We start from the raw sequence: 20,529 nt of genomic DNA on the forward strand, positions 1-20,529 counted from the left end.
GGAACACCCCACATGCCCCTTCACAGCCAGGTAACATTTTCCAACCACTCTTCAGACCAGCGTGGCAAAACCAGGGCTTACAGACACTTAGTTAATACGCGAGTCACCTTTACCCAAGAGCGTCGGTCCTGCTGGCGTCAACCGAGCGACACGCACGGAGGAGGGTTTTCCGCAACAGGGCCCGGAGCAAAATGGTTTGCGGTGGGAATAACTGGTGCTCCCACGTTGCTGCAGAAGCCGCAGCATCGCTGTCACGGATGCTCTCAGAACTGCTGCGGAAAGTCCACGGGGGAACGGGGGTGGTTACAGCTACAAAGGCCCCTTCGCTTCACCAGGATGGATCTCCAGGACTGAACTTCAGTATGTGAAGGATGGAACGGAGAGCGAAAAGCACAACAGAGTCTTACGTATTTTAACAGCATCGCAGGGGAGAAAACCCACCTTGCGTTTTTAAACAATTTATTGCATAATGTCATGATATGTGACTAAATACATTTCAGGCTACAGTGAGGACAAAAATCTCTAAAACCATAAGTACTGGCGATACTGCATTATGATAAGGAAAAGAATGGCAGCACTTAGTTAGAATCAATACAAATTAACACATCTGGGATTTTGTTCTGCCGTTTACAAAACAAATAGTCTACACTGCAAAACAGCTAAACCCTAAGTGATGGAAAATGCTGGGATTTCATATTTGCCTTCTTCCATCCAAAAGTCTCCAAGACACTTCATGGACGCACTGTTATTTGAATGCAAATTATTGCAAAGACGAGTTAAGTGTCCCTGTATTTCTTGATTTGTAAAAGTCAAGAGATGTTAGGCTAAGTCCTGTCCCCTTTTTCTAGCAAACCCAGGGGGAGGGAGGCAAACTCCTCCAGATTACTTCTGGGGCTCTATCATCATTCCACAGGTGAAAAGACAACATATAGAAGAACTTCACATAAAATAGTTCCCTCATATATATTTTTTTAAAACATTAAGATAGTGCAACTTTTAAAAACACATTTATCACAACACAAATTAACTCCTTGCATTCATCTAAGTTCTCAACTTTATATCTTGGCACACAAAACAGGAATTTTGTTTCATATTAAAAAAAAATCCACACCCTGGGAGGAAAAAAAAAAAACAAAAACAAACTGGCCAATTCTTCCCCCGTTTATCTAGCAAAACCACCTTCTTCCTTTTGCCATTCAGTGAGTATAAAACAGGCCGTACAAGCCTCATTTCTGTGCTAAGTTAACTTTTAGAATTAAATAATTGAAATAGTTTATTAAAAAAAAATAATATATCCCCCCCCCTCTCCCCTGAAACACTGCTTGTAGACAAACTGAATGGAAGTTTGTATTTCTTTCGATCTGCTTTGCATGCAATTCCCCTGAAAAGGAATCAGAAACAAAAAACTGGTTTGCACGTTTGGTTTTACTAAGTTGTACCACGTGAAACGTTAACAACACTGTGCACCAGAGCACGGGGGTCTTCCTCCACCGCCCTGCTTCAGCCTCTCATCTTCAGTTCAAATGCACCTGGGCGAGTATCTTAAACCAGGTTTCCCGGTTTTCGGTCTTGGCCTTTGCTGGGGACTATTGTGCTCTCTGAATTGTTCTGCTGAAACTGAAGTCTGCTCCCCCTCTGCGAGGAAGGAGGCGCATTGCTGTGCTGGTGATGGAAAAAAGAGGAGCCTGGGTAATGCCCCATGACCTCGCTGTACGTCGGGGGTGGTCCTTCCATCCTTCCGTTACTGCTATAGTTGGTTGCACTTATGCCCGAATTGCTGCTCGGTGGGCAGGGGCCCCCATTGTACATTGAGATGTCTATCAAGTCGCTATCAAAAATGGTTCGGTTGGGCGGTGCCCTGACAGATTCCCGGTTGAGCTCCATCTGCTGTTCTGGGTCCCGGAGCTGCAGGGTGCATGGACCTTGGTACGGCGGTGGCTCTTCCCCATCGGAGAGGGAGATGGTCGGAGGAAGGTCAATCTCGTGCTGCATGTAAGGGTAAGTGGGCTGGAAGCGACTGAAGCGGTCCCGCTGCATAAAAGATGGGGCAGTAAACCTGTCCCTGGACCTTGGAGCATACATGATCTGAAATGGGAAGAGAGACACATGTGACTCCACGCCTGAGCAATGCACTGTGGGTGCTCCGTATTTAAATGCTTCTCTTTGCCACCCATCTGAAAAGGTTAAACCCAGCAGGTACTGTTCACACGCGCTCCCACGCACGTGCATGCGAACAGAAGAGGTAGGAGCTGCAGGAAGTATCTAACACAGCATACTTGAGAACAGCTTCACAAAGTAAGACCAAGACCTCACACAGCTCTGTCTGACATTAAAACATGTGGAGCTGAAAGAAAACTGTTCTGGTTTTGTACATAGGAAACGCTTTCTTTCTAATCTTGACAATTAACTAGTTCTACAAAAATGCCCCAATACTGAATTTCAGCTGCAGTCTGAGCCTCTCCCTCCTACTCAGAGTTAATGTAACACCCTGCGCATCACCAAAGAATTCAGATGGTCATTTTAGTACATTTTGCAAAGGCCCGGCATATCTCGCACCTTCACTACCAGCGTGTATCAGGTGTCCTCCTCCCCCTCAGTTCTCAGACAAAACTCAGCCTCCGGGGAGGACCTGCAAAGCTTCTGCACCACGAGTGGAAAAAACGTCCCCAGCATATTAAGCCCTGGAGAAGGTCCAGCTTTACAAGAGGAAGAGTTTGAGACACTGTGTAAGAAGCTATTGCTCCTCACTTGGACTATGTCAGATCTAGAAAGACATACCAGCTTCTTACGTCTAGATCTATCAAACCGCTCTTCTCATTTTTGGGTCCATGCAGGGTCTTTAGCCCACAGATTCAAGGTCAGCCACGAGGAAGAGTCACTATTTGACACAGGTGAGCTGGAGCGACACACCCACGAGCTATCACCCAGGCCAGGGATCTGCGCTAACCGGAAGAGGGGAGGCACTGGTGATAGGATATGTGTTATAAATCCAGGAAAAACACAGGGAGAAGAACAACTGGTCTCCCAGATTCGACTGAATACTCAAATCACTGAGCCACTGCCTGAGAGAGATGAGAGGGACAGCTCTACCACTTACCTGTGAATGCCTGTTATGATACAGGTACCTGCAGAGATGAGGTGTCAGGTAGGTAAAACTTCATTCTTTTAAAGAAAAGGTCTTAAGCATTTATGGAATGGGAGTTAAGGCAAGCTCAGACATCCACATGAACCTGGCTCTTGGTCTACACTGAAAATTTTATCTACTAAATAGATGCATGCTTTTGGGAGGGGCGAAACAGACATAACAGGAAAGGAAAAAAATACATTGGTGAAGATAATATGAAATTCGTACCTCTGAAGCACCCTGGCGCGAAACCGAGCTTTCTGAAGGCCACAAGCACCCTTCCTGGAATGTAGAAAAACACAGCAAAAGAGAAAAATTAATAGATCAAATCACCATCCTGCCTCAAATACCATGACTTTTCGGAGCAGTCAACTTCTAAGGACCGGCTGTCTCCACCTCTACCTAGAGAAAGGTGATAAACAAGCCACGTCCCACCCCTTGCTTTCCAAAACCAGAGCAAACGGCAGTTCTGCACCCAAGCAGGCCAAGCTTGGTCCGTGTTGCAGGTGCCGAGATGCCACCCACAGCACCCGGCCTCACAGGCCATCAGGACACAGCAAGCCGGTCGCAGCTACGAGCACACGGCAACGCGCAGAGGTGACAGGAGACACTTCGGCACGTGGGTGCTGAGTGGGTGCCCTTCATCTCCCACCCCGTGACAAGGCCACGTCAGCACTGTCAGCAGGTCCGAAGAAGCTGACCTGACAGCCAGGATCTCGATTACACACCAGAGCCAAAATAGTTCACAGCGAGACCTGGCATCTGCAATCTCGGTGAAGTGAGTGTCGCTCTAAACCCAGGCATCTTCTGGTTAAAACTGTCAGTTGCCCAATTCCCACCATCAACAGTAATTAAGCAGCTGAGGTCTCAGCCACCAGTTCCCCTCTTCAACCACTTCCCCAAACACCTTCTCAGGCCAAGGTATTTTCTCTCTCATGCCATGAATGCCTGTTCTGACACTGCGCCAGCACTCAGGGCAGAATAAAAGGGTGAAGAACACGTAAACAAGGAAAAACAGTTTAAGGCGTATAATTATTTTTATCAATTAATTGTCTACAGTAGCAGGAACTATCGCAATGGATTTATTTTACTGGAAAATCTCAAAGCTGTAAAGGACACATCAGAGCTTCTATAAAGCACAGAATTTCAATCTTGGTGCAACAAGAACAACAAGAACCCATTGTATGGTCATGACACTCCCTTGGTGGTAATTCAAGTTTTACGATTTTATAGGCATAAGAAACTTCAGGAACAGGAAGGCAAAATGCATACTGTCCCCAAAATCTTTACCATGTATAGACTACTTTCAAATCCTACTGTACTTTTTCTTTTCACCATAGCATCTTTCAACACATTTCAGATATAAAAATAGACCTAACTAGATGTTCATCATGACACTCAGAGACCAGAAGCCGTCTGTGATCTTGTCAAGAGAGTCCACCGCAAAGCAAAGCTGCTCTAAGAGGAATCTCCCACAGGATTCAGCTGTTCAGGGAAATGCTTTCAATAACAAAGCTGGTCAATCACTTCTCTCCTGTAGCTTTAGAGAGCAGAGATAGAGGGAGACTGATAACTGCAATTATTTACAACTTCCCTTTGCATGTATTCCCACTTGCAAAGGCCTGATATGAAAGATAAATCTTAGGTAGATTCATGTATTTCAGTGCCTATAGAAGGTTTTGTCAATAGAATAAATTGTAACTATATAACTGTATATATACTTGTATATACATACTTGTACACACCTTCCTTTCCACTCCTCCATCACCCAGACTCTCTCATTTTGAAATATCTGAGGATATATTTCCACAACTAAAGACAATCAGGTTGTCAGCAGCTGGCCCAGCAGGCTCCAAGCCTGTTGCAATTGTTAAGTAAAACTTATTAGTCAATGCTAAAGTGCTTAATTAACTGCCCATGAACTACAGGCCACACACAGCCCAACAGCACATTCCTGAGTGATGGTTTGAAAAATACGATAGTGTGTAGCTTTATGCTTAGTGCAACTGTCTCGGTGTCTCCTTTAATGTGCTCAGGCTCAGAAGGGTGGGAAAAAGGCAAAACCAATGACCCAACCCATGAAGGAATTCAATCTACCACCACTGCTTATGTTACTCAAACTCCCTTATGAAAGAGTTTCCAGTGTGGAAATGGAAAGGACACTCCCACTCTAGGGCCCATCTCCCCTACAAGAGGAGAATAAGAAGCGCTGAGGGAGATGGTGCAGTATACAGGGAAAACAAACTCCTCGCTGTGGGATGGAGCAGAATCTAGATGCTGAGCCTGGGCACAAAGACCTGGTACCAGCAATGCCTAACAGAAACAACACACTGGAAGAGTGGAGTTGCCTGTTATTCTACTGCTGATCCCTGAATGCCAGCACAGCTGCTGCAGGGACCACACAGAGTGCAACCAGGGTGCTGGGACAGTCGACCGAGATGATGAGACCAAAGGAGACAAAGGCTCTCCCTACTCTGGGATAACTATTCGAGGAGGTAGACACCTTGGGATGCAGTTGAACTCCAAGGTTGTGAGATCCTTAGGATGCAAGGATGCGTAACAGCACAGCCTCTGTGACAGTGTGTCCTACAGCCCACCTCTACCTACTCCCTACCCACCTCTCCTACTGGAGAGAGCAGCAAGCTGAATAAATGGTCTGGCAGTAGCCAAGCCCCAGTAAGATCTCTGCCCCAGGAGCCAAAGGAACTCCCCAAGCAGATGGCTGAGTACCATGTGCTCATGTGCCCACGCTTGGAAAATACCAACCCCACCATGCATTCGTGGTCGGTCCAGTGCCACAGTACAGGATTGCCTCGTCCTCACTAGAATAAGCCCAGACTAACTGGCCCAACATAGGGAAAGGCACTACACTCTCACTTAGTGCATAGATGAGTCTTAAAAAGGACAGCAGAAGAGGCAAGCAGAAAGGGAAGGAGCTGACAAACAACTGTGTTTCCTGCACTCAGCTACAGAGGAATCCTTGAATCCTTCTAGGACACCAACTTATTGTACAGTGACCCACAATGACAAATACAAACATGTAGAGGGGCTTTCTAAACTTTGAGAGCAGTATGACAACATTGAAGAAGAACATGGAGAGGAAGAAATGAAAGAGATAATGGACAGCATGCCAGTGCTTAATTACAAATGCCTCTAGGAGATTTACATTTACAAGTATCTGAAGGATACAACACAACAGGAAAACCATTTATACTTAATGTCATGCACTAGATACCGCTTGTCCTCTTACACAGCACATATTTCATTAGGTGCCTCTGAGCCAGACGCAGCAGCTTGCTGCTGAGCTGTGCAGCTCCTGCTTCAGGACTGGTCCGGGAACGGCCAGCTCGGAGCAAAGGCAGACTCTGCCCAGGTCTCCAGCCACTTCGGGTGTGCCCTTCTGCCCACATCCCAAGGCTAAAAGTTAGGAAATTAATAAGAATTTAACACACTAAAGTGCTTTGCTGAATCTTGCCCTGAAATACTATAGGGGTTTTCTGCACTTTGCCTTCTGTAGGTAAACTCCATCTCCTCTACAGAAGGTGGCATCTGTCTGGAACAAGAGAACTGCACCCAAACAGATACCTGCCCCATCTTCTCGATTTTGGTCTTTTCAGCCATTGTGTCTTCCTGGAACTGCTGCATCCACCACAGCAGACTTCCTACCCACCTTTCTCAAGCCAGGGAGATGCTCCCTCCCTCGCACTAGGTAGATACAACCACACCCAAGGGTTGGTGCCCACCAACCCCACTGTTCTTGAGGTGATGGCAAGAGGTTGAGAGGAGAAAAAAGGAAAAACCTCTATGTTGCAGAAGGAAAATATCCCCATGACTTCTTTCCCCCCCTTAAAATGTAGATGCAACAAATAACATGCTCGGAGTGCCGCAAACAGTCTGGGGTGACTTACACAGAGGTGAAGTGTTATTTCTCTTTTTCTCCTTGTCCTTCTACTTACAGACCTTCTTTTGATCACTACAATGTTTCCCTGTGCTCAGACCAGTGAAAATCAGGTAAGAACTAACAGCACTTGTATTTATACTCCCTCATATTGTTTTGCCCTTTATGATTCAAAATACCAAGGTAGATTGGCCTAATGACAAAACAACTACTTTCAACTTCGTTTCACTCAGTGACTCCTCATCCCATGAGTGGGATGATGTCGAGCACAGGCAATACAGCTCAGAAGAACAGCTGAGCAGCAGCCAAGCCTGGCACAAACCTGCAGCCCCAGTACCGCCAACAGGCACCTCCCAGCAAGCAAATCCAGCGCTGGCAGCACACCCGATCGACGTCCCTTCACAGCAAACACCCAGGGATTTGTCCAAGTACCTCTCAGGTATGTACAATCAAGGTTAAACCTCAGTAAACACAATTTACCCTTTTTTTTTCCTGCAGGCAATGTATCATTTACCTGCTTCTTATAGGTTCTCAAGAGCCAGCCACTGCAGCTGGCGGCTTCTTAAACAGACTGGAGATCTTCAGCTGTGAGCTTCAATACTTAAAAGGAACAGGGGTAGAAAGCTTATGCATTCATTCCCTGTATCGTCTTCATTTTTAACACTGTTAGGTTTTGGAATGAAAAAGGATGAGTCTCCATGGTAAATCCTAGCTCCTACAAATAACACCAAAGCAAAACAACCTTAGAGATCTAGCCACGTCTTTTACTGACCTTAGTCACTCCTAGGTTTCATAATAATTTCCAGAAATTAATTTTGCGATTAGGTTTTGAAATAACAGCATCACTTAATTCAGCTGGGTGGTTAGCTAATTATCTTAAGGTGATGATTATTTAACTCAATATTTAGAGCTTAGGAGACTGGATAAGCCTAAGATAATTTGCCTAATTTGTATTTTATAAAGGTTAAGGGCCTCTAGAATTAAACAGTTTAGGAAGATGACTTTTTAAGACCATTTTTACACACTGTGCTTCCTGGAGCACACAGTGTCATCCAACTGTCTTGGCTGAGCATCAGCGCATTGACAGACAGCAGGAAAGAAATTTACTGGAAGAGTAATTTTTAACTCAGGATAAATTGCAGGTAAAAATTCATGCTCATTAAGAAAATTTGTGCTGGAAACACAGGATAATACCAAGATGCTTTAGTTACTATTGAGCAGAGCTTACAGAGTCAAGGGCTTTTGTGCTTTTTACTCCACCAGTGAGTGGGCTGGGGGTGCACAAGTAGCTGAGAGGGGACACAGATGGGACAGCTGAACCCAACTGACCAAAGGGATATTCCATACCATATGATGTCACGCTCAGCATATATAGTTGGGGAAGGGAGAATGAAGGGGCGACATTCAGAGTGATGGCATTTGTCTTCCCAAGTAGCATTACGTGTGATGAAGCCTGGCTTTCTGGAGATGGCTGAACACCTGCCTGCCAGTGGGAAGCAGTGACTGAATTCCTTGGTTTGCTTTGCTTATGTACACAGTTTTTGCTTTAGTTATTAAACCATCTTTATCTCCACACACGAGCTCTCTCTTTCACCCTTCTGATTCTCTCCCCCACCCCACAAGAGACAAGTGAACAAGCGGCTGTGTGGTGCTTAGTTGCTGGCTGGGGTTAAACCACAACAATCCCATATAAATCCAACTTTGCTTTTTTACTAACTCTTAAGGAGATTTTCAGGTTTTCTCCACTTTCCAGTTTCTGAGAATTAGAACTCTGCCTGAAATTGTATTTCCTGAGAAAAAAAATTCAGTTTTTCACTTTCTGAAATGCAGTACAGGTATTAAGAATGTCCCTCTTTTCCCCTCGACTAAACTCAGACTTTTATACACATCTCTTTTGCAAATGAAGCGGCTCAGATAGCGGTGTAATTGCTAATTTTGGCCCTAGGTGGCAGTGATACATTGCACTACATTAAAGTAGAGGCTTCCTCAAAATGCTCCGGGAAGGCAGAGGGGCTCGGTCCTCTCTGCCTCCTGGGTGACAGAGACCATCGCAACTCTTAGGATTGCAACACTCTCCAGCCCAACACATGCAAAGCCAAACTATTGCATTGACCCCGAGAGAATGATGAGTATTCCAGCAGGATTGCTCATCCCTTTAAAAGCCACGTTTCTCAAAGGCAGGAAAGGTTACGGCATCTGGCAGAGCAGTGCATGGTACCACAGGGAAGTACTAGGGAGAGGTAACTATGGAGAGCACCAAACCTCTCACTTTTAGTCCGCCTCCCTACGATTACAGTCATTATTTCTGCTACTTAATGCTTTTTAACTTTTATTTCCCCAGCTTCACAGCACTTTACCACTTTTGAGTAATCTTCATTTCATCCAAGTGAAGGAAATAAGTACTAGCATCCTCCCCTCTTTATTTAGAGATGAAGCAAGTTGCCCAAGGTCACACACTGAGCCAGGAGCCAGACAAAGCTTCTAGTCCTACCTGCAGATTTCCTGGATGATCCTGCCCTTATTAACCATGTTCTGACTTTATCGTGGTGGACTTCAAAGAGCGGCAGCCAGCATACACTGTCCCTCCTGGCAGCACACCCTGAGGACAGGCAGCCTTGTGTCCCTCACGGGCAGCAGGGGAACACCACGCACCTCCAGCTCCTGCCAAATGCTGCCTGGTACAAAGGAAAAAGTTTGGCAAAGCAGGGTGGTCTACAGCACTCACACTCTCCCCCAGCTATAGACTGGGTTCTTGTTCCCACCTGGATTTTCTTTTACCAACAAATCCCTGGAGTTATCAATATTATTTAGTATTTTCTATCACGCTCCTGATGTTCCCCTTTTATTCTGAAATAGCTGTTCCAAGAAGGAGGGTGGTATTTTTATAGCTTGGCATTCAAGACAGGCATTATCAATGCAGGTCCTAACGCAAGCTGACTAGCCCTAGCAGCGACGCTGCCCTCAGTGCAGGGAGGCTGGGGCCGGTCGAGCTGAGCATCTTGTGTGATGGATGCAGGGACTTTGCTGCCAGGAGTGGACCTGGGGCAGTTGAAGCATTCAGTACTCCTTGAACATCCACTTTATAAAAACCACAAAGACAGAAGCAACCAGGATGGGGAGAAGGAAGGAATTTAGGAACATCAGAAGCTCATTAAGTACCTCCCTTTAAGTCACTTAATCTCTTTTTCCTCTCAGCGCCCTCCTGGAAATCACTGGTGATCCTAAGAGTTAATCATCAAAAAGCAAGATTTATCTTGGTTTTATCCCAGCAAACAGCAGAGTGCCATGGCAGCTGCTCAGCCGCAGCTACCTACATTCCACCAGGACGATTTTGGTTACCAGCAACACCACCCTCCCAATACAATGTCAGTCCTCCCAAGGCACAGCTAGCAACACCGCAAGACGCCCCTCCCCTGGGACTTTAGACACACATACCCTGTGCACGAATGTGCCTTTCCACGTCTGGCACACGGCTCTGTCCCGAAACCCCCAAGCACCGCCAGCACCATCAGTCACTCCTGTGGGACAGGTTGTGTTGCTGTCCCAGCGAAGCGGTCCTGGGCGTGCTCCTGGTACACTCCAACCCTACAGCCTTCACATCCCCCTCAAATGCCCTGCAAACCTGGGCTGGCTCCTGGCTATGAAGGCAAACACTGCTGACAGATCGATCCACCAGCAGCAAGAAACATGCAGTATTTTATCCATCATGATACGGACACGGTTCAGTACTGTGCACACTCACTTCAGGTTGCTGCTCACGCCGACGCGGTTGTCATTCAGCATCATTCCACCTCTCACAGGTATGACTCCAAAACTCCTATTTCTGTTACTGTTAAAACTGGATTTGAATGTTTTAACATCCACACCAGGGGAGGGCAAGGTTTGCCATGGGAGGGCAGGCAGCATCCTCAGCAGCTCTGCTGCAGAAGCATCCAGGACTCCTGAGCACACAAAGGTTCTCCTACCCCTGCTGTGACCTGTTTAAGGCCTCAGCACACTGACCAAGGTAATAAAACAAAGACAGAGCAGGGGAAATATTGGAAGATGAGCCAGTGGGGATGAAAAGGAAAAAATTAAAAAGGAAATAAAAGAAAAAAGATAAACATGGACTGGTGGTCATACAGGAAAGCATATTTACAGAACAGGAACGCAACAACTACTTTTTAGCATGCACTTGTCAAAGAACAATTTTTTTTTTTTTCTGGGATCGGTCCCTTTTCTGCTCAAGTGTTACTAACACTTGCAATTCCAGTGATGATTCATTGTCTTTTTAATAGTCTAATTTCTGGACTTTGAATTTCAACTTCCAGGCCTTTTTTTTTTTTTTTAACATGAGGGAAGTTCAGCCAGACAAAGAAGAAACCCACGAATACCTTTGATTTCATTATTTTGGAGGCCTGACCCCATGAGTTTTACAGGTGTGTTGTTGGCAATAAAGGCAGTAATTTATCTGTTAATTTCTATTACCCTTTCTAGAAGAACCAAAATAAGGGAGATCATCTATTCGATAGCTGGTCTTTGCAGCCCAGAAATCTGTGCGATTCAGCCACAGCACAGCTGTTGGAAGGCATGATTACCCAGAAATAGGACAGGCTTGAATAAAAGGAAAATCAAAGGTAATAAAAGGATTTTAAAAAGGCCCATCAGAATAGGCAATGCATGATCCTGCATCTTGATTTACCTCTGCTACCTCAGTTATGCGAAGGGGGTTTGCTTCATAGTTCACTACAGGAACTAGTTAACGGTCAATTTCCTTTACCATTTTAAGAAATGTCTAAACTTCCTCTATTTCCATTCACTATTCCTCCTCCAACAGAAGGCCTGAGTCAGAATGATATTTTCATCAGACATTAGTACTTCATAAATATTTAAATCTGTTTTCAGAGTCTACATACCATTAAAAAAAAAAAGAAAAGAATATCCTTATCAATAGCATTTCCACACAGAACAAGGCTTGCGTGGTTAAAAAAAAAAATTAAAAGCGTATCATCTAACCTGCATCTTACTGCTCATACTATTTACCTTGTGCAACTGACTGCAGTGGACAAGGAGAACAGCCTGATCTTTTCCAGTTTCACATCACAGAAGAAATGCTTTAGTTTCCCAACCCTCATGCACCACATCCTGCTTTTAAGGTTTGCACTGCAAGCAGCACATAACCAGTTTCTAGCGGAATTTCCTTCTAACACCTGAGACATCAGAAAATTCAAACATATTTGATACCTGACCTCTGAGACCTCCAAAGTCCTGTTCCCCACAAATATGACCTTCTTTTAAGAACAGCTTCGGCTTGTCAGAAATCCAGATGAGTAATAGTGGTGACAAGCCTACGCCAGACTTTTCAGAAGAATTAGTAACCGGTTCTTGCCAACCAATCACCAATTCCCATGAAGTGTTCACTCGGCTGTGATTATCATTACTTATGAAGGTTCCCTCAAACTGAAACTGAGTCAGTGTTGTAAAAAATATTTAAGAGCAGTTCTGGATACTAAAGCAGCTCCCAAGTCCCCACTGCCAAATTATATGTTGCTCTTCTTCTCAAGAAGGTGATGTTTCCTCCCTCACGTCCAAGAGAAAAGGCACCACTTGCTCTGATAACAGACAATACTAACGAACCATACAAAGGAAATAATGGGTTACTTCACGCATTTGACAGCTTAATGCAGTTCTAAAAGATTTGCAATGATGAAAATGTGTTTCCTTTATCTCAAATTATATCATTTCAGGTACTTGTAGCAATTATAGCTAACGTTTTTCAGACAGAAGTGTAGTTCTTGAATTACAGCATCCATCTCAAAGCAACACTCAAATTAATCTAGCCAATTTTTCCAGCCCTGAAGTCCACAAGGCTAAGGTTTGACAAGTTCCAGTTTCATCTGTAACCAAATTGGAGCTTAATACTTCTGCGCTACTGTAGTGCCGGGGAATGAGGCGACCTCTCCTTGAGGAGACAGCTCCTTTCCTCCCCACAGAGCCTCCAAGGTAAGAGCTGTTCACCCCAGCAAAAGGGTGCAGGCGATGTGCCAAGAGAGAGCTTTGGGAACCCTGCATTCGTCACATTTTACAGCTGGCTTTTGGGAGGGAGCTGCTGATTGCCAGGGGTGCAGCTCCACAGCAGCTGCTCAGGTCCAGCCCTGGCTGCAGCATCCCTGCCTCCCCTCCTGCCCAGGCACTGCACTCTCTGATCTGGCTGAAATCTGTGAGAAAAAACAAACAAAAAACAAAACAAAAAAACCCAAAACAACAAAAACATACACACCCCCCCAAACCACAACAACAAAAAACCCCTAACGATTAATGTTCAGCCAGATCAGTCCCCTGAGGCCTCTCACCATGACCTTGGCAGCTCTCTAAGGAGCACAAAGAAGGAGGAAACACAGGACCAGGATGGAAACATGAGACCACAGACTTACAACCGGTGAAAACCACTACGGATCTGCACCTTCCAGTTACAATCAGGCGACATGAAATGAAGCTGTGAACCCAGTGTTGTTGCCAGGAATTGAATGCATCAAAAGGCTCCCCTCACAAAGAGCTCCTTGGCCAGCACAGTCAGCAAAGAGGCCAAGGGCACCACTCCGAGAACATCAAAAAGCACATCAGAAAAAAGGACCTCCCTGCAACATCACGATATACTGCATGGCTTTTGGGAGATGTCTCAAGGTCAGGGACACTCTATGGTTAACCTTCACAAGGGAGCAGTTGGGTTGACTAAAGGCAGCCTTAGTAAGTCTCGACTGAGATTCCATCTTAAGCCTTTAGCTCTGTAACAACACTCCAAGTCCTCAGACAGATTAGGAGGCACCCCACTGGACCTGCTGTTTGTGAACAGAGAAGAACTTAGGAGCAACGTGATGGCTGGAAGCCATCTTGGGCATAGCGATCATGAAACGATCAAGTTTGATTCTTGGAGAAGGAAGGGGGTCAGCAGAACTGCTACCTCGGACTTCTGAAGGGCAGACTTTGGCCTGTTTAGAAGGCTGGTTGGCAGAGTCCCTTGGGAGGCAGTCCTGAAAGGCAAAGGAGTCCAGGAAGGCTGCACACTCTTCAATAAGAAAATCTTAAAGGCTCAGGAGAGCAGGCCATCCTCGCATGCTGAAAGACAAGCCAGTGGGGAAGAAGACCAGCCCGACTGAAGAGAGAGAGAGTTTCAGCTGGAACTCAGGAGAAAAAGTTTACAACCTTTGGAAGAAGCGCAGGCAACTCAGGAGGGCTACAAGGATGTTGTGAGGTTACGTAGGGAGAAAATTAGAAGGGCCAAAGCCAAACTAGAACTTCGTCTGGCCACTGCCATGAAAGGCAGTTAAAAAATGTTTCTATAAATACATCAGCAACAAAAGGAGTACTAAGGAGAACCTCCATCCTTTACTGGATGTGGGGGGAAAACATAGTGACAAAGGATGAGGAAAAGGCTGAGGTACTTAATGCCCTCTTTGCCTCAGTCTTCAATAGAACCACTAGTTAGTTGTTCTCCACATACTCAGCCCTCCAAGCTGGAGACACAAAGAGCAGAATGAAGCCCCCATAATCCAAGGGGAAATGGTTAACAATCTGCTACAGCACTCAAACTGATGTCTACAGGGCCAGATGGGATCCACCCAAGGGTTCTGAGGGAGCTGGCAGATGTGCTCACCAAGCCACTTTCCTTCATTTATCAGCAGCCCTGGCTAACTGGGGAGGTCCCAGTTGACTGGAAGTTGGCAAACATGACACCCATCAACAAAAAGGGCCAGAAGAAGGACACAGGGAACTACAGGCCTGTCAGTCTGACCTTGGTGCCAGGGAAGGTCATGGAGCAGATCATCTTGAGTGCCATCACGCAGCACATGCAGGACAACCAAGCAAACAGTCCGAGTCAGCACAGGTCTATGGAAGACAGGTCCTGCTTGACCAACCCGATCTCCTTCTATGACAAGGTGACCCGCTTAGTGGATGAGGGAAAGGCTGTGGATGTTGTCTACCTAGACTTTAGTAAAGCCTTTGACCCCGTATCCCACAGCATTCTCCTGGAGAAGCTGGCAGCTCACGGCCTGGACAGGTGTACTCTGCAATGGATAAAGAACTGGCTGGAGGGCCAGGCCCAAAGAGTTGTGGTGAATGGAGCCAAATCCAGTTGGCAGCCAGTCATGAGTGGTGTTCCCCAGGGCTCAGTGTTGGGGCCAGTTCTGTTTAGTCTCTTTTCAGTGAACCAGACAAGGGGATCGAGTGCACCCTCAGTAAGTTTGCAGACAACACCAGGTTGGGTGGGAGTGTTGACCTGCTGGAGGGCAGGAAGGCCATACAGAGGGATCTGGACCGGCTGGATCACTGGGCTGAGGCCAATTGTATGAGGCTCAACGAGGCCAAGTGCCAGGTCCTCCACTTGGGTCACAACAACCCCAGGCAGTACTACAGGCTTGGGGAAGAGGGGCTGGAAAGCTGCCTGGCAGAAAGGGATCTGGGAGTGTTGACTGACAACCAGCTAAATATGAGCCAGCAATGTGCCCAGGTGGCCAAAAAGCCAACAGCATCCTGGCATGCATCAAGAACATGGCCAGCAGGATTAGGGAAGTGATCATCCCTATGTACTTGGTGCTGGTGAGGCTCCACCTCGAATCCTGTGTTCAGTTTTGGGCCCCTCACTACAAGACAGACATTGAGGTGCTGGAGAGAGTGCAGAGGAGGGCAACAAAGCTGGTGAGGGGTCTGGAGCACAAGTGTGATGAGGAGCAGCTGAGGGAACTGGGGCTGTTTAACCTGGAGAAAAGGAGGCTGATGAGAGACCTTATGGCTGTCTACAACTACCCAAAAGGAAGTTGTAGCAAAGAGGGTATTGGTCTCTTCTCCCAAGTTACAAGCGACGGGACAAGAGGAAATGACCTCAAGTTGCTCCAGGGAAGGTTTAGATTGGATATTAGGAAAAATTTCTTCACAGAAAGGGTTGTCAGGCATTGGAACAGGCTGTGCAGGAAGTGGCTGAGTCACCATCACTCGAGGTGTTTAAAAGACACGGTGCTTACAGACACAGTTTAATGGTGGACATTACAGTGCTAGGGTAACAGTTGGGACTATGTGATCTTAAAGGTCTTTTCTGACCAAAACAACCTTATGATTTTCCTAATATTTTCTTGTTCTTTGAGTGGAACAAACACTACATTTTCCTCGGCCAGTGTTTTGGATCTAGAAAACAGTTCCTGCTGCTTCACAAAATAGTCACAGTTCTAAAACTCTAGGATATTAGTAAATACATGTTGTTGTGACTTTCCATATATCTCAAACCTTTGTGCCCCAGGTGCTGTCCATTCATCTCCCCTCCATTACCTTTCGAATTACAGCGGCAGCAAACAGAATGTCACATCTGAACCTCCAAACACAAAATGAAAATAGGCTACCTAAAACATAGCAGGGTCTAAAAATAATCAAAGACAGTATATCTTAATTTTTTTTTTTTTAACTGACAAATACAACCTCAGCAAAAGACCTAACTACAGAGAGCATTACAAGTGACATCAGAAGTTTTTCCAAGAGTTGCCTGTAGCGGGGCTCCTCAGGAGGCTTTGCTGCACACCCATGCAGCATCAGAAAAAGGAATTTGGTGCAAGGGGATCATACTCACCGTCTGCAAAGTTTCCTCCTGTCTTCTGCTTTGGCTCTGCCGGTTGATAAAGGAGCGTGTCGAGAGTTTGTAATGGTTCAACAAGCAGATGATCACTACCACCATAACAGTTATAACCACAATTATAATGATGATTTGAACAAACTCCAGTTCAGCTAAAACAAAGAAAAAAGAAAGGACAATATGTCAATCACAGAATGTTATCCATCAAAACAATAACCTGAAAAACCCTCAGTATTTCATCAAGATTGATCTGGAGTAAGATGTTAATTGCTGTCCATTTCATAAAGTTTCATGAAGAAAACTGTTCTAAAAGGTGTGACAACTATTTCTTTTTTGGCACTGCCCATAAATCGGTATGTGTGCCTGCAAGTCAAAGCTGAGAAACTTCTTAACTTCTTGGTGATTCTTCTCTGCAGCCTTCACAGCTAAAATTCTTCAGCGTAAATACCATAGACAAACCTTTTGGATAATACAATTTCACTGGTAGGTGGGAACACCACCACACAAAACCCACTCTATTTTAATAGCCATCTGCAATGCTAATAGAGTCCAGAAGGCTCCACAAGCTTCAAAGCAGAGGCCATGGAGAGAGGAATCAGGACAGTGTATCTAGTAAACTATCCTTAACTTTTTAATCAACTATATATAGCATGAAAGCTACCTAAATCAGGTGGAAAACAACCTTTTCTCCTATTGATTCTACAGGCAATGTCTTTTTCAATTACTTACTTCTCGCCAACTAGAGTAAAATTAACTTTTCTAGGACACTCCCGTTCAGGTAAAAATCTAAAAAGAGATCTGGTACTCTAAACTGAGACATGTTCCACTATGGTTAAAAATGAAACCGGGGCCTTGGCGGTTGCAAGAGATACAATTACAACGAACTCCATCAGAGCCCATCATCTTATCTGAAGTCCTGCCTATACCACAAATATTAAGTATATTTAGGAATGAGTCACTCTTGTACCCTTTGGGCTATACCGGAGCAGCAAGGATGAGCAATGTAAGGGGAGAAATTGCCCCTTGGAGTTACACAGTTGCTGATATTTCTATGGAAACTGCATTGCTCACAGGGGATGCTCTCATCTTGAAAGACAACTCCAGTTAATGGGAGGAGGTCTTTGGTTGCTAGGCTGGTAGAAAAGCCAAGAAGCAGCGCAAGTTGCTCAATTTCAACACTTTCCAAAAATGGCACTACTTTCGGGTGCCAAAATGCAAACTTTGGGGAACAGATATTAAACTTCTGTTTTAAAGAGCCAATGAGAAAAGAAAGATAATACAAAAATAAAAGCAAACAGAGAAAACAAGCTTTTGCCCCCTTATGTCTTTCATTTGCAGTCATCCTCAGCCTTCTGCTTAACAGCAACACGCTTACACAAACACAACTATAAAGCTGAGCCAGAAAAAGGGTTTGCACATAAAAATTCAAAGTGACCTGCATCAGAACCAAAGGAAACACAAGACTGTTCCATTATTCTAAGATCCTTTGCAAACAAAACCTCAGACTATGGCAGCTGCAAGTGCACTGGTGCCCAGTGGAGGCTGGTGCCGAGGTCCAGTGTTTTCTCACAAGTGACCAGTGGGCATGAACACACCAGCATCTGAGTGCTAAGGTTCTGCGATCATCTCGGCAGGAGTAACCAAGCTTATGTAAGGCTAAGGAAAGAGTAAAGGGTAACAATACATCTATCATGTAATTTTGCTTTGCTATTAAGTACCCTCTACTCATCATTAAGACCACCAACATTTTCAGAAAACTTGATCAGTGAGTACTTTGCTCTGGTTTTGCTACCAATCCCATACACAGCACACTTTTTTTTTTAAACTCTTTTCAGTCATTGAAGCTAACGATGTCAGCACCAAAAGATCAAAAAGCAGGAAGCATAGAGGTAATTAAAAAACAAACCCACCAAGACCATGCTTAAGTAAAAAGTCAATTTTTCTTGGCTCAGAATTGAAGAATACAGACTTGACACCGTTGATAACTGCTGCAATTCACATTCTGCAGCTAAGTACTGAAGGGTTTGTTACCCATAAGCTTTTTTTTTTTGATTCATGTAATACTTTAAACGGGAAATTGAGAGACTGCTGCTAAAGGGCAACATGCAAAACAAGCAATGTTGATTTAAGCTTTCCTAGAATGCAAAGATCACTGGAATGACATGTTACTTCTCTATCTGCCAAGGGCAGAGTCTTCTAAATTTATCAAGGTCCCAGCATTTCAGTGGCAGGGGACGGTACCGCTCCTTTAGAAATAAGGGACTGGGACTGCGAGCATTTCCCTTGGGGAGAATCATTTGGAAATATTTGACTAAAACATGGCCACACAACAAAAACAAAAATAAAAAAAATTTAAAAAACCCACAGCACACCAGTGTGAGCACACAGGATTTTCCAAGTCCAGCTTTATATCACAAACACTAAAACAAAAAAAACCACAACACCCTGCTGATACTCAAGAGGATTTCCTTGTTGCAAAGTGGAGAGAAGGGAAAGGGAAAGGTGATTTTTAATACCTTTTTCCTCCTGACTGGCTCTCCTGCTACTTGCTAGGTTATTAACACGAAAAAGGAAGGAGCCAAGAGCGGCGGCAGCAGTCTCTATTTACCGGCACCGCTGAAGGGAGTTTGAGCAGTTTTTGGCAGCCGCTGACAGGACGGGGTGACCCCGGCCCCCACCTCCTGCCCCGCCGCAGCACCGCCCTCCAGCCGCGCATCTCCTCCTGCCCTCTCTTCCTATCGATTAACTGGGAAAGAGACGGGGATGAGAAGTGACACGGTTTTAGCCCCCCAAGCCTCTCCATCACACTCATGTACACTTCACGTGCAGGAAGTAATATTTATAATACGTTTTTTCCCAGGAGAGTATTTTTCACGGTAAACGCACAACACGGTAACTATACATTAAATGAAAACACTTTCACAGAAGAGTATGGAAAAAAGAGGAAGCGATTTATAACCGTATCAACGACCACGCAAGCAAAAGCGTCTGTGCCATCACCCTAAATCCTCCTCGGCAGACAGGCTCTCCCTGCGCCCCGCAGCGATCGCTCCCCGAGCCGGCCGGGCTGCAGCGCGGGTTTCGCTCCGGCCCCCGAGCCGGCAGCGGCCCTACCCGTGCAGACACACCGGACGGACGGACAAACGGGTACCTCTTTCCAACAACAGGTCTTTTAACCGCGCATCCTTCACCGCTGTCCTGTTAAGCTGCTCACTGGACATGCTCGCCTCCGGCGGGCGGGGGGCTCAAGCCGCTCCGCCAGCACCCCCAGCGGCCACCGCATCACCGGCGGCCCCAGGATCCATCCAGCGAGGGGACACCGTCCTGGGGCTCCCCGCTCAGCCCTACGCGGGGACTAACAGGCAAGCCTCCCGCTCGTCTGTCTGTCTGTCCGTCCGTCCGTCCCTGCGCCCAGCGCACCGGCGGGGCCCGGCCCCGGCGCTCACACCGCGGCTACCGACCCCCGCGCCGCGGGAGCGGGCAGGGCAGGGCCGGCCCGGCACCGGCCGCGCTCACCGCCCCCGCTCCGTGCCCCCCGCCGCGCGTGTGCGCGCACGCACTGACACGAGAGACGCCTCTGGGCTCCTCACGGCGGGGCTTTGTCTGGAGCAAAATTAATTTAAAAAAATAAATAAATAACAGGCGAGAGGGGAAAAAAAAAAAAAAGAAGGAAAAAAAAAAAACCTCAGGGCGCCCCGCTCCTCCCCGCGCCCCGCCGCGGGGCTTGGGCGGGCCGGAGGGAGGAAGGTGCGTAGCTTACCCGCTCCGCCGCTCTTTAAGCCCGGCCCGGCCCGGCGGGCGCTCGGGGCGCCCCGGCTCTTCCCCCTGCCCCGGCCCCGCCGCGCCTGCGCCGCCGCCGGCCCCGCCCCCTTCGCACGTGCCCGCGCCCCGCCCCGCCGTCACGCGCCC

The 20,529-nt window shown here is 46.4% G+C and overlaps 1 protein-coding gene across 5 annotated transcripts in view; it reads right to left on the minus strand.

Moving 5' to 3' along the window:
* Positions 1 to 268: 268 nt before the first annotated feature.
* LDLRAD4 (low density lipoprotein receptor class A domain containing 4) overlaps positions 269 to 20,529 on the minus strand; it is a 291,893-nt gene continuing 271,632 nt past the window's right edge. Inside the window, exons 1-4 of one of the 5 annotated variants that reach the window (XM_065627235.1) lie at positions 19,772 to 20,150; positions 16,618 to 16,772; positions 3,353 to 3,406; positions 269 to 2,085 (exon numbers count right to left, since the gene is read on the minus strand). In XM_065627235.1, coding sequence (XP_065483307.1) covers positions 1,543 to 2,085; positions 3,353 to 3,406; positions 16,618 to 16,772; positions 19,772 to 19,841 — 822 coding nt within the window. In that variant the 5' untranslated portion in view covers positions 19,842 to 20,150 and the 3' untranslated portion in view covers positions 269 to 1,542. Of the gene's footprint in view, positions 2,086 to 3,352; positions 3,407 to 16,617; positions 16,773 to 18,530; positions 18,550 to 19,136; positions 19,340 to 19,771; positions 20,151 to 20,380; positions 20,464 to 20,529 lie in introns of those variants that run through there. The other 4 variants (XM_065627236.1, XM_065627237.1, XM_065627238.1 and 1 more) reach the window with 4 other exon arrangements.

The sequence above is a fragment of the Caloenas nicobarica genome, chromosome 2 (genome assembly GCF_036013445.1).
Source record: "Caloenas nicobarica isolate bCalNic1 chromosome 2, bCalNic1.hap1, whole genome shotgun sequence".
Classification (NCBI taxonomy): domain Eukaryota; kingdom Metazoa; phylum Chordata; class Aves; order Columbiformes; family Columbidae; genus Caloenas; species Caloenas nicobarica.